This window comes from Puccinia triticina, chromosome 8A (assembly GCF_026914185.1).
Source record: "Puccinia triticina chromosome 8A, complete sequence".
Taxonomy (NCBI): Eukaryota; Fungi; Basidiomycota; class Pucciniomycetes; order Pucciniales; family Pucciniaceae; genus Puccinia; species Puccinia triticina.
In genome coordinates, this window is record NC_070565.1 from 6,194,513 (window position 1) to 6,210,557 (window position 16,045).

The 16,045-nt window shown below is 48.7% G+C and overlaps 2 protein-coding genes across 2 annotated transcripts; one reads left to right on the forward strand and one right to left on the reverse strand.

Moving 5' to 3' along the window:
- Positions 1 to 1,327: 1,327 nt before the first annotated feature.
- Positions 1,328 to 2,434, forward strand: PtA15_8A670 (uncharacterized protein; the record flags this gene model as incomplete). The annotated part of the gene is made up of 3 exons (XM_053172124.1): positions 1,328 to 1,426; positions 1,488 to 2,270; positions 2,351 to 2,434. 3 exons carry the CDS (start codon positions 1,328 to 1,330, stop codon positions 2,432 to 2,434), a joined length of 966 nt encoding a protein of 321 aa, XP_053023319.1.
- A 677-nt stretch (positions 2,435 to 3,111) lies between these two features.
- On the reverse strand, positions 3,112 to 3,419 carry PtA15_8A671 (uncharacterized protein; the record flags this gene model as incomplete). Its single annotated transcript, XM_053172125.1, has 2 exons — positions 3,112 to 3,234; positions 3,297 to 3,419. The coding sequence occupies 2 exons, from the start codon at positions 3,417 to 3,419 to the stop codon at positions 3,112 to 3,114; spliced, it is 246 nt and encodes an 81-aa protein (XP_053023320.1).
- Between the last annotated feature and the right edge of the window lie 12,626 nt (positions 3,420 to 16,045).

Here is a 16,045-nt window from a genome sequence, read left to right on the forward strand (position 1 = left end):
ACCCCGTACATGCTCTGAAGGCTTCGTTTCAATTACCAAGCACAACACCGTACTCATTTCCAAATATGTTGTCCCTTACTCAATGTCAAGTCTATGTCTAACCACACCCGAACAATTGTGCGGGGTCTTCCCGCTGGAGCAAGCGCCCTGAGGGACAACCTATAGCATGGTGGAAAGGTTTTGTAGCCGCTGCAATACACCCTCCATCGCAGGTATGGTCAGGCAGGATTTCGCCCAACCCAATTTTGGTTGACGGGTGCATTTATGCTTTGGGTGGCGCTTAGAACAAAGAGAGGGACTTAGTTAGGTTAGTGTCGGTGCCCTGGCAGGTTTTCATGGGGAGGCAACTTCATTTGGAAATCAAGTGTTTTTCATTGTTTGTGGCACAATATCGTCCCTAGCCAGAAAAGTGTAGCATTCAAGGCAACGCCTAGGGGCCATAATATTTTTCAGAACCCCCAAAGACCGCTCGGAATCGATAATGCTGTTGTCAAGCTATGCTGGTCAGACATGGCACGGCACTTGCAGTCCCACTCAGGCCACGTAGAGTCTCATATCGCCCGCATATTCGACAACAAGATTTGTGTTGAGCGTCCAGATGGCCGGTATAAATTGAGTTATATCGTGGACTGGCCAACAGTGAGCTTACGGCACTTGCCTGCTGGGTTGACGGGAAATCTTGCATTGAACGAAGGAGCTGCTTGAGTCAATGATGCTGGGTTCCTAAGTTCTGACTCAATCAAGAGTCGATGGGAACCACGCAAATGAGCCGATCGGTATCTCGTATCTTGGCACATCCACGAGAAACGTTTGCGTTCCTGTCCCATGGAATCATCCCAGCACAAGAATGCAGAGGACGTTGAAGCTACGACCGGCAAATGCATGGGGTGAGTTCATAGAGGAAACATATTTAGTTTTATATATCTCTCTTCGCTAGAAAAATCATCCCATGGACAATTGATCATATGGTAATTGACAGCTCCAATCGACACGACCGAAGAAATGAAGCCTTGTTTGGGTCCCAAAGTTGGAGGAGATCAGATGAGACACGGTGAGAATCTGGACTATTGCGTTAGCGTTGCTAACAGCAACACTATCCTCAGTCAAAACTGTTACAATGGACATCATCTGGGCGCTTTATTGTTCGGTGCACAAACAGGAAAGTGGGCCGGCTTCGATTTCGGCTATAAATGGACAAGGTGTTGGGAGCCAAAATCTCATCCATCAGAACAATCCTCCCATACATAGCAGAAGTTGGGGTAATCATCGAAGCCTTTATTTAATTACTCCAGATATTCTTTGCATTTTTTGGGATCAATTCATCATCATGCGTTCATCCAACTTTCTCAAGCTTGCATGCCTTCTCTCTGTCATTGGAGGCTCAATTTCTCGGCCTCAAGGTGCACCCGATGCGACCTCCGAAGAGGTAAGAAATTCCCTCACCCGGACCTGTCAATTGTGCAAATTACTGATAGATTTGTTTGCAGAATTCCCTCTCTTTGGCTGCCACCACGCCAGGCGAAGATGGACAAACCCCAGCTCCAGTCGATGGCGAGAAGCCTCCTACTCCCCCCAACAAATCTAAACGACCGGGTGGAGGAAAGAAGGCTGGCCCACCGGGCAAAGATGCTAAGACTCCGGGTCCGCCGAGTCCTCCAGGCCCCAAGCCTGACGGTCCGGGAGATGACGCCGGGCCATCGCCTCCTGTTGACCCCGCGGCACCAGGGCCGGTAGGAGGTCCCGAAGCTCCCCCTCCCCCAGCACCGGCACCAGCCCCCGGAGCTCCTCCTACCGCAGGACCGATGACACCCCCCGGAGCTCCTCCGCCACCAGGACCGGTGACACCCCCCGGAGCTCCTCCGCCACCAGGACCGGTGACACCCCCCGGAGCTCCTCCGCCACCAGGCCCAATGACTCCCGGAAAGGACGCCGGTCCACCTGGAAAAGAAGCCGGTCCACCCGGGAAGCAGGCTGGCCCACCTGGTAAGGATGCCGGTCCGCCTGGGAAGAACGCTGGTCCACCCGGAAAGGACGCCGGTCCGCCTGGGAAGAACGCTGGTCCACCCGGAAAGGACGCTGGTCCACCCGGAAAAGACGCTGGTCCCGGAAAGGGCGCTGGCCCAGTCGATCCACCTCCACCGAATGGAGCCAACCCATCACCTCCGCCAAAGGATGACCCAGCGCACAAAAAGCCTGACCCTAAGAAGCCCGACGGTCCTCGACCTCCTCCTGATGGGAAGAAAGGAGATGACAAGCAACCTGGTGATAGGGTTCGTTGGACATGTCTTCCCCCTCCTTTCATCACTCGGGTGCTGATTGTTTTGTTTCTACCCGAAATTTGCACCTACAGTCTTCGGCTTCTGAACTCTCAGGCTCAGTATTGACACCTGGATTAGTCGGATTTTTAGCCGGAGTATTGACTCTGATTGCTTAGATTTTATTTATTTCTTGGATTTCTGTCTGGTTAAACTATGTGGCTTTCGGGTTTGGATATACTATGCCTCTTACTTTCAAAATTGTAATTCTCTTGAAATATCATCTCAACATAAAAACACGACTCGCATCAAACTGCTTTGTTGGCAAATAAACCACAAAAACAAATGTGTGGGGCGATTTGGAACTGAAGTTAATTGACGCTTTTTCGTCAAGTAACACGCTTGCACTCGCATCAAAAAGCAGAGTGTTGTTTTATCACTCAAGCAAACTCACGCACTCAACTGTTTCTCTCACAGAAAGCTTAACAGATTGGGACTGGAGAGGGTGCAGATATCCGGTATCACAACAGAATAAAGCGATTGAAATTGATATTCGAACATTGGTAAGGTCTGACAAGACGAAGGACGATTGCTCGTGAAGAGATTAGTGCGGAAATAATATACTGTCCTTGAAGAAAGGATGTGCAAGACGAATGTAGAGAACGAGTGTGTGGGAGTTCATTAGAAACAACAGATAAAACAGTGTCGTCTGGATGGATTGATCGAAGTCCAATGAGCGGGACTAGACCGGGGAATACTCGAGAAAGTCAGCGGGTGTTTGGAAACTTTTGGACATCGAAGCAAGTCAACACACCTCTTCGAATCAGTGCTGTGCGGAGAGTTTGAAGGAAAGGTCTTAGTAGCGGAAGCAGTCATGAATGGAGGTGAGGGCATTGATGTTAGCCAGGGAGAAGCCGGCGTTGTCGCCCTGGTTGCCACAGCTCATTTGGACGGGAGCATAGCCGCCGTTGCCGCCACACTGAACGCTAGCCAGAGAGCCAGCGCGTTGATGAGCGCGTTCCCCTGGTTGGCGCAGCTGACTCCGCCGTCGTTTTGTGGGCTGAACAAGTGTGTTGGTAGGACCGAAAGCGGGCCACCGAAGAGCTGGGCAGAGGCGGTGTTCAGAAGAGCGAGACACAAGGAAGTGGCGACGGTGAAACGCATGATGGAAGCGTGACTGGGGGGTTGACGGGTTTTGTTTGTGTTGGCTGATATTGGAGTTGGCGGGGCTGGGGTTTCCCTGAGTTTGCTGATGAGGAGACGTAGTGCAAGGACAAGGAGTGGCAATCTATATCCTACAAGGCTCCGCCAAATCTTACGCTCACTCTACACGGCTGGGGTGTGATGCTCATTTGAGACCAGGTTTCCATGTCGGGACGTCTGGATGAGTCTCGAGAGAGAAAAGACAAGGGTTGACTTGTGCCCTCTGATCCATGAGGGCGGCGCCCGTAGCTGTACATGTTTCGGAGTACCAAGCTTTCAGGGGGTTCCCCGAGCTTGTCCTCCTAGGGTGACCCGAGCGTCGCATTGCTGCGAGTTGCTCCAGGCCACCCGATGTGTGGGTCGACTGCGCGAGGCGGCCCCTCAAGGCTGAGCGAAGGCGTGGGTTACCCATAGCGCCTTGCCCAGCGCGCCTGCGCACGCGTAGCGCGTCAGGCGGCGAGTGGCCATTCCTCCGCGAGACAGCTTGCGCCCCTGGCCGGAGGCTTCTTGAGGAGGGCCTAATGTAAGCCCCAAAAACTCGGCTTCTGAGAGCCTGAGACATTAGGTAGGCCCGTTACTCTAAGAAGGTGACTTTCAAAGGGAATTGTCTACGCGCCAAGTACAGGAAAAATGAGAATGTTCGACCACACACAAAAAAGGACTACTAGAGGAGAGAATTCCTTAAGATAGATAAGGCTGAGGACCTTTCTGCTACCGAGTAGTGTCGGATATAGAGCTCATAACAGCCAGATGTCCACCTCCCCAGCCGGCAGATCTGGGGGATGGGGACACCGAGGGCGTGTCGCAGAGACGCTCCCCCCACCCGAAAGGAGTGGCCCGAGAGACCGTGGAAACCGCCAGCCTGCAAGAGGGCTTGGAAGGCTTGCACCGCGGCAGATCTAGTCAACTTATGGCGGTTCTGTCCGTCGGAGTAGCTGAAGAGTGTGTCGCCGGGGTCTGGGGCATCCGCCAACCGTCTCGAAACTGCTCTTAGCGGGCAAAGCGGCCCTCCGATGCGCTTCAGGTGGATGAGCTGGTGCTCTCCTGGCTTGGCAGTCTTCGCGGTCCGTAGAATGAGGGTCGCGCGGTCTGGGGCGTCGGAGCCCGGGGACGTGTGGAACCGGACGTCTCGCGCGAGGAGTGAGACTTCGTTGGGGGCGTGACTAACTCCGGCGGTGGAAGTTAGTTCGGCGAGTCTCGCCATCCCCCAGAATGCTACCACCGCGAGGTCGAATAACGCGGTATAGAAAGGGGAGCCACCTCGCAGGTGACTGGCCAAGTAGAGCAGGTGGTGGAGTTGTATCGCCGACTTGGGGGGCCGGGCAGGAGAGGCGGCATCGAGCCATGCGGAGGATCGGAGGATTACGACGACATTCGCGGATGACTCGTATGGGTATCGCCTGTCGTGGTAGATATGCCAGGCTTTGATGCCAAATAGGTACCGAGAGATGGTCCTTGCTGTTACCTCCTTCGAGCCGTGCTTGCCGATAGCCCGTCCTGCCCACCAGCAGAAAAGGTAAATTGTCAAACTCGGGTCGGAAACTAGAAAACAAAAGTTTAAAATCAAAAAGACAAAATAATCGACTATCTATGAAAGTTCTACGCAACGCGCACGGATCAAAAGATGCGCTCTTTAGATGACAACAAAGGACCGATCATACGAGATAAAATTCTACATTCTAAGATGTTCTCTCAATTTCTAAAAATGTTATTTCTTATATATATTCAATGAGTTTGTTTGTAAATTCCCTTTTCTTAAGAGATTTATTTTGTTATTTATCTTATCATTTCAAAATCATTGTCACAAATAAAAATTGTATGTTACACGTAAAAAAAAATCTTAGAGTTTTGAAGTGAAAAAAGGCTGTGTTCTTTACATTATAAATCTCTCATACAAACAACACTCAATAGTAGTAGAGTATAAATATTCAGTATACAGTTCGCTAAAAGTAAAGAAAGTTATAGTCATAGTTAGTTTTCGTATACAGTTAAAGTTCTTATGAACAACCCTCAGTCACATCATCCATCATTCCGTCATACTCTCCAGACTTGTTTTTCAAAGGGGATTCGGAGTATTCAGAACCCTCTTCACTATGGAGGCGCTGGACCGACATGTTGGACAGCTTTTTAGTTTCACTTTTTTTATTTTTATTTTTAAAAAACAAGAAAGAATATTTGTTACTGGGAGCAAAACGGGAACAAAGTCACCGGTGAGCAAAGTAGCCCATGACTGCCTAGCTTAGTCCCTGTACAACTGTAGGATCCTATAAGCACTTCTGTGACAAGGGGCGCTGTAGATTCCAGCGTAGTCACATGCCAGCGGAAGTACAGGGAGGTGTGTACATAGTCCCCTCGGTCCCTGCATGCCCTTTTGCCCCCAGGACAGAACCGTTAAACTTTCCACTAGCGCCTTAGTCATTGCTTCCTTTTGGGTTGCGCCTGCTCCCGGAGGACCCGCTTTCCTAACCCCTCCTCCCTTACCAACGTTGCTTAGCCAAGAGATCCCTCTTGGGCAAGCTCTAGCCAAAGCAAGGCCCTTGGGTTCTCAGCGGACCGGGGATCAAACCTCCCTCCAACCCACACAGAGTCTTGGGAAGCCTCAACCGGCTTTTGGGACTCCCCAGGCGCCGCGGCACGGCGCCAAAACTGTGAGCAGAAGGATGTGTTACCCACGGCTCAAGCAAAAGAGACCGACCACCCAGTCCCCAGTGCGTCCAGGATTTTGAACCAGCTCATTGGTAGCCCTTGAGAAGCCAAGTTACTTTATAAACCACTTTCCAGGAGCCTTGGCGAGCCAGTGGGCAACAATGAAATCTTGCCACTGGCTGGTAAGGTATGTACATGCAGCAGCATGCTTCTCAGTGAGCTTTGTTGGTGGGGACAGGTCTCCCTTGCAGAGTCCAGTTGACTCGGAGAAGTTGAAGCCATTGGACTGGTCTCAATTCCTCAAATCATATGCTCTGAAATGCTGTTCTGACTCTCCTGGGCACCTAACCGACCCCCAATCAAGTCAGAGAGCAGCATGATATAAAGAGCGCAATGTCAAAAGGCAGCATGTAAACAGCTTGACCAACTCTTCAGGGCACCTAACCAACCCCCTGTTGAGTGATAAAGAAGTTGCCGAGAATGAGGGGGGAGTTGGAGCGGGTTAAAACAGAAGAGGTATATATAGGAACCAGGCTGCTCACTTTACTATTACAGGATTTATAACAAATCCTGACACTGACACCTGTTTGAGTACTGCTACACATGCATTATATGAATACATACACTGATACAGACAGATACTGATCCCACATGTTTGGCGGATGCTGGAAGCAGAAGCAAGGAAAGATGGCTAGATTCAAAACATGAAACATGACTGACAAGAATTTCTGGTTCAGAGCCATTTTTGTCTAGGAATGTCAGCTCAGGCACCATGTTTGGCTAGGAATGACGGCTCAGAGCCATGGTGGCTGTTTTGTCGGGCTAGAGGCGCCATCAGACCGACACCAAGATGGCTAGATTGTTGCTCTGAAAGCATAACAATGACCGCTTTGTCGGTTCATCTGTCCATTTTGTTGTGGATTTACCGGCATTTCACAAAAAAAACACAAAATTGGCTGTTTTTGTCGGTCCAGCGCCTCCATACTTCACCTGTCTCATCCAGCAATTTGCAACAGTGGTTCTCACCCTCCGCTTCTCTGTTAAGACAACATCGACCAGCGGTCCCATCTCCACTCCGGCAGAGTATCAGTAATTCAAATTTCTCGGCGGCCTCGGAGGCGAGAGATTTAGGTCGACAACTCCCCCCTCATCTCCCACAAACTTCTTCCAGTTTTTCTCCCACGCGGATCGCTTCTCCTAATTCTCGAACGGCTTGATATAGGCCGAACAATCAATACCTTTCTCGCTCCCGACTTCTACATTCTCAGATTCGACAACAAGCCCAGCAGATATCTTCAGATACCGATTGTCTTCATTCCCAAGTTCATAACATCATTAACTCTGTTGTTTCTCGTACTCCCTTTTCTCTGAATCAGAATCAAATGGATCAAAACTTCACAGACGAACAACGATCCCAGTCGACATCAGGCATGCAAAACGTTCAGGCAAGCGAGGATCAACAAACGGCAAGGACTCACAAGAAACGTCTGGATGGTTTGGACCAGCAGGTTGGGAGGATGGCTTCTGGTTTGGAGCAGTTGATCGCTATCATGAAGGACACCAACTTGCAACAACATCCCCCTCCCCCCCCGGTTCATTTTGAAGAAGTTCCTCTGGCTCCACCTGCGGATGCCCCAAATTTTGCTTGGTTCGTTTTTGTTCCTAACCCGGTAGACCCAATGCCGCAGTTACGACCGGGAGAGACTTATCAATCGGCGGGCGGAAATCCTCAACAAGGTTGACCAATGCCTTTTCCATCACATGAACATCCGGTAGATATGGGAGGAGGACAGGGCCAAAATTTGGTATACTTGGAGCCGCCGAAGATTGCTGAGTTGTGGTTTTCCGGTGATCCTTGACAGTTGTCTCGTTTCCTCCAGATGATTAGGGATTACCTCTACCCCCGAGAAGCGTTCTTTTCGTCACAAGCCCGGATGATTGTTTGGATATCTCAACACTTCGGTTACAAACCCTCAAATACAAACCAAGAAGCTAGTCCGGCAGAAGATTGGTACAAGTTTCTCATTCTGACCAATGCCAGAGCCCAGAAGGTTTTCAATCAATATGCGGATTTGAATCGACTCCCCTTCTTACATCCTATGCTGCTGACGGTTTGAGCTTTTGAGAAGGGGTTGGTGCGCGGGCGAGACGGCAAAAAGGAATCCCGAAGCCTGTGTTCAAGGAAATCGGACGGTAGCTGAGTACAACGCTCATTATCAGTCATTGTGTCATTTAGTGGTTAACACGGAGGAAGCAATGATAGAGAAATACGTGGATGGGTTAAACGATGACATTGTGGACAAGGCGATGTCGGACGCTTGGCTAACCACTCCCAACTTGGCCACGAAGATGAGCATGGCCCTCAGTGCGGCACAACAAATCAAAAATCTGGCGAGACGAAAGCAAAAGAAGAAAGGAAAGCACGGACAATCTTCGTTGTTCCCGGTTCACCATCCCCCTACTCATTTCTATCAACATCCCAACACTTAGGTTCGAGCTCCCGACGCCATGGACATCGACGCCACCTCAACATACAGAGCTGCTAGGACGCCGGAGCAAAAATTTGAGGCGCTATTTTGTACGGTTTGTATGGCGCAACGGGTATGTTTTTGATGTTTGCAACGGACAAGTCCACCGGATCACATCAACGTGTACAATTGTCCCAACATGGGGGTTTTGGGAGCGGCCAGGAAAAAGTTTGTGGAACAATATCAGAACGCGGTACCTGAGCAAGTGGCGGAGATCTCCTTTGGGTTGCGACCTCCGGGGGAGAGCAGTGTTTGTAGGTTACCTCTTTATCCGGACGGACCTCCTCCACCCCCACAGATCCCTCAACATCTCAGTTGGGATTGGAGCAGTGTGGTGGATAACCCGATGGGAGGAGATCAAGCAGAAGTCTCAAGGTCGGCGACGAATTCGGGAAACCAGGTCGGATACAATGAGCCTCAAGAGGAAGAAGATTTGGTCCCGGTGGCCACGGTTCAAGTTCGTTTGGATTGTTCAAAAGCGGGTAGGATCCTGATTCCGGTATTGTTTCAAACAACGGGTTCGAATTCGGTGATAGCGTTGGTTCTAGTGGACATGGGTTCTATGGCGAACTTCATTAGCGATCGGTTCATACGCGAAAATCGACTCTCTTCTCATTGACGCAAGACAGCCATTAAGTGTGTTGGGTTCGACGGACAGCCAGGAGTGGGAGGAACGGTTACTCACGATTGGGCAGGCAAGATCACCCTCTCGTTGATCGATAATCAACCGGTCCAGTTCAACAGCACTTTTGGTATCACTCAACTCAGATCGGTTGATGCAATTTTTGGGTTGCCGTGGTTGGATCGTCAGACTTGGAGCGCTTCAGGGAGCATGGAGCATGGTCATCGCTTCACATTAGGGTTGACTCAAGTCTTCGGATCTTGGGGAGGGGCTTGAAGGTAAAGTCGACTTCTCTACATGTATTGTTTCTATTTCTGAAAACCCGTTTCATTTACCATCTGAATTTAAGCCGTTCGCTAATGTTTTTCGTCCCCAGGATAATTGTACCCTCCCGCCGCATTGGGACATGGATATTTCTATTGACTTACGGGAAGGAGCTATTCCTCCGTTTGGGGGGTTGTACAATCTATCCGTTGTAGAGTTAGCGCAGCTTAAAGAGTATATTGATGAAAATTTGAAAAAAGGTTTCATTTGTGTGTCTTCATCTAGCGCAGCGGCGCCTATTTTCTTTGTGAGAGTTCCGGGTAAGAAACCGCGCCCTTGCGTGGATTATCAAGGTTTGAATGCCTTAACGGTAAGAGACAGCTATCCAATCCCCATTTTGGGACAGTTGTTAAATCAGTTGCAGGGTTGCAAGTTTTTCTCAAAGATTGATCTCAAGGCGGCATTCAATCTATTAAGGGTAAAGGAAGGGCATGAGTGGAAGACGGCGTTCAGAACTCCGTGGGGACTATATGAGTATTTAGTCATGCTGTTCGGTTTAGCAAATGCGCCGGCTTGTTTTCAAAGATTTATTCAACATGTTTTAAGAGAATTTTTGCATGTTTTTTGTTTCGTATATATTGATGACATTTTAATTTTTTCAAAAACAAAGGCAGAACATACGGAACATGTTAAACAGGTTTTGTCTCGATTAAAAGACAATTTTCTATTTGCTTCTCCTGAAAAATGTTTATTTTATGTTGATAAAGTTTCTTTTTTAGGTTTTGATATATCGCCGGTATGGAACTCTGGCCGGTGCTAGGCCGGCAGCAGTTCGGGGAGGGGAAAAGAAAAATGAAAATCTGAGATATGTATGCCCTCCGGTTATGATTGGCCGTAAAAGAGCGCGGTGAGTTGTGTAGCGTGAGTAGGGATTGATTTTACGACGGCTGGAGTTGCGCGTCGGCGGTGTTTGTGTTGAGAAGGGGGCCGGGGATACTGCCGGCGGGATGAGGGATGTGATCTAAACCAGTAATGTGGAGGAGATCGGCGTTTTGCGGGGTAAATAACTTAAAGACGTGAGATTCGGGCAGACAAGTGCCAAGACGTAAACTTAGAATGTTGATGGATAACTGAGAATTTTTTTGGTTCAGAGTGGGTCCATGCCGCTCCAAAGCCTGAGTTCAAACTGAACTCAAACCTTGGAGTTGGTGACATGTAGCAGACATCTCATCACAACCTAGCGCGCACGCGCGCGCTACAACAAACAAAACAGCAGACACAAAAAAAAACAAAAGGAAACAAGACAAAAACCAACCCTCCTCATCCAAACCCTATCCAACGCGCGCAGAATGAAAGAGGAAAATAACAAAACATGATGAAAGTGAAATAGAAAGGGAACAAAGACATAAAAACAGAAACAAAAAGAAAGAAGGAAAAGAAAACCTGAAACGTCTTGAGGATGCGCGCCACGCCGCGCCATTGAATCTTGAGGAAGCCTTGAGGGCCGGAAAATTGAAGTCTTGATGTCTTGAATCCTGACGTCCTCTGGCGCGCGCCATGCGCGGAAAAAAGCTTGATCCTACGCGTGTACCAGATTGCCCACCACATCCACCCACGACTTGCAGTCTGTCCCTAGACTGCACATCCAATACCGTGCCTAAAAGAACTCCAAGTCCTAGAAAAGGAAAGAGAAAGAAACCAGGCGCGCCCGCGGTGCTCACGAGCGTGGCAAGAAGTAGAGTTTTCAAGAATCGCGGTAGTAACTACCCAGGAGATGCATACTTGGAGGGGAACTTACTTCTGGTCAAGAATGTCCCCGCGAGAAAAGAACCTCTTCATCTGATCCGCCGTGAAACCAACAACTAAGAACAGCGCCGTCGCTCTCTTGAAGCATGTAGAGATTGTCCAAAGCTTGATGATCGATGTTATTGATATTCTGGAGACTCTTTGGGTTAAGAACGAAATGACTGCTAGCGTTGGTCTGAGCGATTCGACGGACAGGAAGCTTGATTTCTACTTTCTCAAACTCCGCAAGGACAAAGAATTCCAACCAGATCGGATGACAATCAACAGCATAAAAAGTCGAGAAGCTCCACCCGTCGTTCCTTTGACCGCACGCCAACTGGAAAGAATCTAGTTTACCCTCGTTGCGGAGACGATGGTGAAATGAAAGATCTTGAATGAATTGAGCAGCTGAGGAGAGACGTGTTTGATGAAATAGACCCTTGTTCTGAAATTTGGTCCAATCTGATGAGAGAGATTGTTACAGAAGAATAGAGCTGAATAGTCCAAGTAGGTTGTCACCGATAACGCGTGGGTGAGATCCCAAAAGGAGAGATTGTGATCGGGAACCGGGCACAAAGCCTGCAGTGTTGAATCCTTCGCCTAGACCACCGGACGGCTCCTTCAACACTTCCAGCTTGTTTCCAACTCGCCAATGAGAAAACCGCGCCCTCCTTCGACCAATGACAAAAGGAATGGCTGCCAATGCATCCAAGCCACTCTCCCAAAACGAATTCGCAACCTTCTGTAGATGATACAACGGTCCTTGTATCTCGCTATGACGATCAAGAACGGTCGGCCGTAATAGAGCCAAACTAAACAAAAAGAAGGGCGACCAGGCGTCGCTCACAAAAGTGGCAGAACGTAGGGTTTTGACAAGATGATGGGTATCTACCCAGAGGTGCATACTAAGGAGGGGACTTACTTCTAGTCTTTCCACCTCCGCAAGAAAACAGGATTCTGACCTGATCAGATAAAAACCAGCAGCTAAGAGAGGCGCTGTCGAGATCCTAGAGTCCGTGAGATCCGCGCTGAATTTGACGATTGATCCAATAGATCCGGAGATTTTCCTGCAGTTTCCTCGCCCTAGCTCCAATTGAATACATAGTAGTTTACCCTCATTGCGGAGACGACCTTTGGATGTGAGAAGTCGATCGGGGCCTACTCCTGTTCGCCTCTGCGCATGACTTAGATTCACCTTGCCGGTTGTGATCAAAAAGCAAAACGATTTGCTGGTATTGATGTGCGGGACCGAACCCTCACAAGTGTTGATAAAGTCGTAAGAAGAGAGAAGGTCGAGGGGGATTAAAGCCCTGTTTCCGCCTCGAGTGACATTCAAAAGCTTTGGATGATTGGGAAGTTGAATGAAAACCGTTGTAAGACGTCGCGGAACCTCAATTAGGGGCTCGGAAAGATCCAGGCGGAGGACTTTCTCTCCTACATCAGCAGGGCGACTTTCCTTCTTGACCAAAGGCGCCATCGTCGACGGCTTGAAATCTAACATCTGAGTGATTTCGAGTTCCATGCTAGATCGAAGGCCTCCATCCAAAGAATCCATCTGATTATTTGGGGCCTGTCCTGCTAAGCAAGATTCCAAAGGAAAAGAGGAAGGACTGGACGACGACATTGACTTTGACTCTTCAGTTGATCGCTCGAAAAGCTCGGGACTAGCACCCCTATTTTTCTTTACATCAGGGATTGTCCACGGGGTCCACTTAGCAGGACCAAGGCCTGGAGGACATGCCAAAGGAAGAAACCCGGATGACTTGACATCTTCATATCGTTCGTGAGCAAGATTGTATAGATCAACTCGAGCAGCGGAACTGGATGAATCCGGATCGGACAAGACATTCTGGTTCGCCAAAGCGATTCCCGCGTAACTTGGATCTAGAATTGATTGATCAGAAGGCTGAGACTTGAAGCCTATGTCTTCTTCTTCCAAATCGAGTACCGACAGCATGGGATCTCTGACCAAACAAGAGGCAGGAAAAGCATTGGAAGAAAAGAATTCAGAAAGCTTGGGATCTTTAAGAGCTTCTGGTGCGGGATCGGATGGATCGGAAGATGGCAGCACTTCAGACGTAGAACCTTTCCGTGAACTCGGCTCTTCAGAGATCTCGGACTCGCCGTCCATATAATCATCAGTGTCCGAATGGGGAACGGTAGCAGTAACTTGCTTCTTCATCTGTTCTTCAAACAACCGAAGTGTCTCATAGATATCGTTGATCGTGTTGATATTTTTGTTCCATGACTGAACTAAAGAATCTAGATCTTGAGGAGTGAAACAGGAAACATCAACTCGTCCCCAATACGCGAGCATCGACGGCTTCAAAAGAGACCAATTTGGTGGGTCGAAACCGTCCAGCGTCTCGAGGATATCCCTCACCTCCTCGCCGCGCACAAAGAATCTGATCTGCTGAGCCATATCAAAGTCCGAAGCGCCGTCCAGCTTTGCGGCCCGCTGATAATCATTCAAAAATTGTTTGATATGGGTCCCGTCGAATCCCAAGGACTTATCCTGCGGCTTGATCTTCACCATCTTGCCGCCGGGTGCTCCTGATGCGCCCAAAGATGATCCTGTTAAAAGAAGCAGACCAAATTCGGGGCTCACACGCGTGGCGACGTAATGTTGCGAAAAATTCGTAGTAGATGACCCGGGAGGTGCACAATTGGAGGGACTTACTTCTATCCTCCTTGCCCTCGCCGTAGAACCCGTAAGAGAAAGAAAAGAAACCTTAAAATAAGAACAAAGACCGCCAAGCGTCTCAAAACCGTCCAAATCGGCGAGACTGTAAATCTTGAGGTCGCTGGTTCGATCCCGGCTCGGGGGACCAAATATGGAACTCTGGCCGGTGCTAGGCCGGCAGCAGTTCGGGGAGGGGAAAAGAAAAATGAAAATCTGAGATATGTATGCCCTCCAGTTATGATTGGCCGTAAAAGAGCGCGGTGAGTCGTGTAGCGTGAGTAGGGATTGATTTTACGACGGCTGGAGTTGCGCGTCGGCGGTGTTTGTGTTGAGAAGGGGGCCGGGGATACTGCCGGCGGGATGAGGGATGTGATCTAAACCAGTAATGTGGAGGAGATCGGCGTTTTGCGGGGTAAATAACTTAAAGACGTGAGATTCGGGCAGACAAGTGCCAAGACGTAAACTTAGAATGTTGATGGATAACTGAGAATTTTTTTGGTTCAGAGTGGGTCCATGCCGCTCCAAAGCCTGAGTTCAAACTGAACTCAAACCTTGGAGTTGGTGACATGTAGCAGACATCTCATCACAACCTAGCGCGCACGCGCGCGCTACAACAAACAAAACAGCAGACACAAAACAAAACAAAAGGAAACAAGACAAAAACCAACCCTCCTCATCCAAACCCTATCCAACGCGCGCAGAATGAAAGAGGAAAATAACAAAACATGATGAAAGTGAAATAGAAAGGGAACAAAGACATAAAAACAGAAACAAAAAGAAAGAAGGAAAAGAAAACCTGAAACGTCTTGAGGATGCGCGCCACGCCGCGCCATTGAATCTTGAGGAAGCCTTGAGGGCCGGAAAATTGAAGTCTTGATGTCTTGAATCCTGACGTCCTCTGGCGCGCGCCATGCGCGGAAAAAAGCTTGATCCTACGCGTGTACCAGATTGCCCACCACACCGGACGGAATAAAAATGGATCCAGCGAAGCTGGATACGGTGGTTCAATGGCCGTACCCGGCATCCGTCTGTCATTTGCAGAAATTCTTGGGATTTGCTAATTTTTATCGGAAGTTTATTCATAGGTTTTCAGAAGTTATGGCACCACTCACGGCATTAACCAAGAAGGGGGTAGACGTTACAAAAAACTTAGAAAACAAGGAGTGTTGTCATTCATTTTCTTTTTTAAAAGAATGCTTCACAAAAGCCCCTCTGTTGATGCATTTTGATTTCTCTAAACCTCGTATACTGTTTGTGGATAGTTCGAAATATGCCATATCGGGGGTTTTGTGTCAACCAGACGAGAAAGGGGATCTTCACCCAGTCTCCTTTTTGTCTAGAAAACTGATGCCTCAAGAGTCCCTTTGGCAGGTGCATGATCAGGAGTTATACGCGGTTGTCTCAGCATTTGAAGAATGGAGAGCTTGGCTAATCGACACAAACAAACCTGTTATAGTAATGTCTGACCATGCAAACCTTAAGTATTTTATGGACAACCAAAATTTATCTGACAGGCAGGCGAGATGGGCAGTAAAGCTTTCTTCCTTTCATTTTGTTATAAAAAATGTCTCAGGTCAAAACAATCCAGCAGATCCAGCCACACGACGCCCAGATTTTATTATGGACAATGGATCCGAGGATTCGAAAAGGGTCATGTTTCAAAGAGATCAAGGAATAATGAAATTAACGGAATCAGAGAATCCGGAAGCTTTTGCAATTGAAGAAACTAACTCGGAACATACAAAGGATAAAAAGGGCGATGAGATTATTGATTTGGGATGTCAAGCTGACCACATGTTTTGTCAACCGTCCAGAAGAACGTTAGATATTCTTAAGAAGGCTTATCGTGAAGACCCGCCAAAGGGAGATCCAGAGGATGAAGAATCCCCGCTCCGATTTGAACAGGGTCTATGGTGGTTAAAGGATCGTATTTTTGTCCCATCAGCGATTCAACCTATGATTTTGCATACTTTTCATGATGATGTCTCGGCGGGTCATGTAGGATCGCTGAAAACTCTCCAGAATATCATGCGATTGTTTAATTGGCAAGGTATCAGAT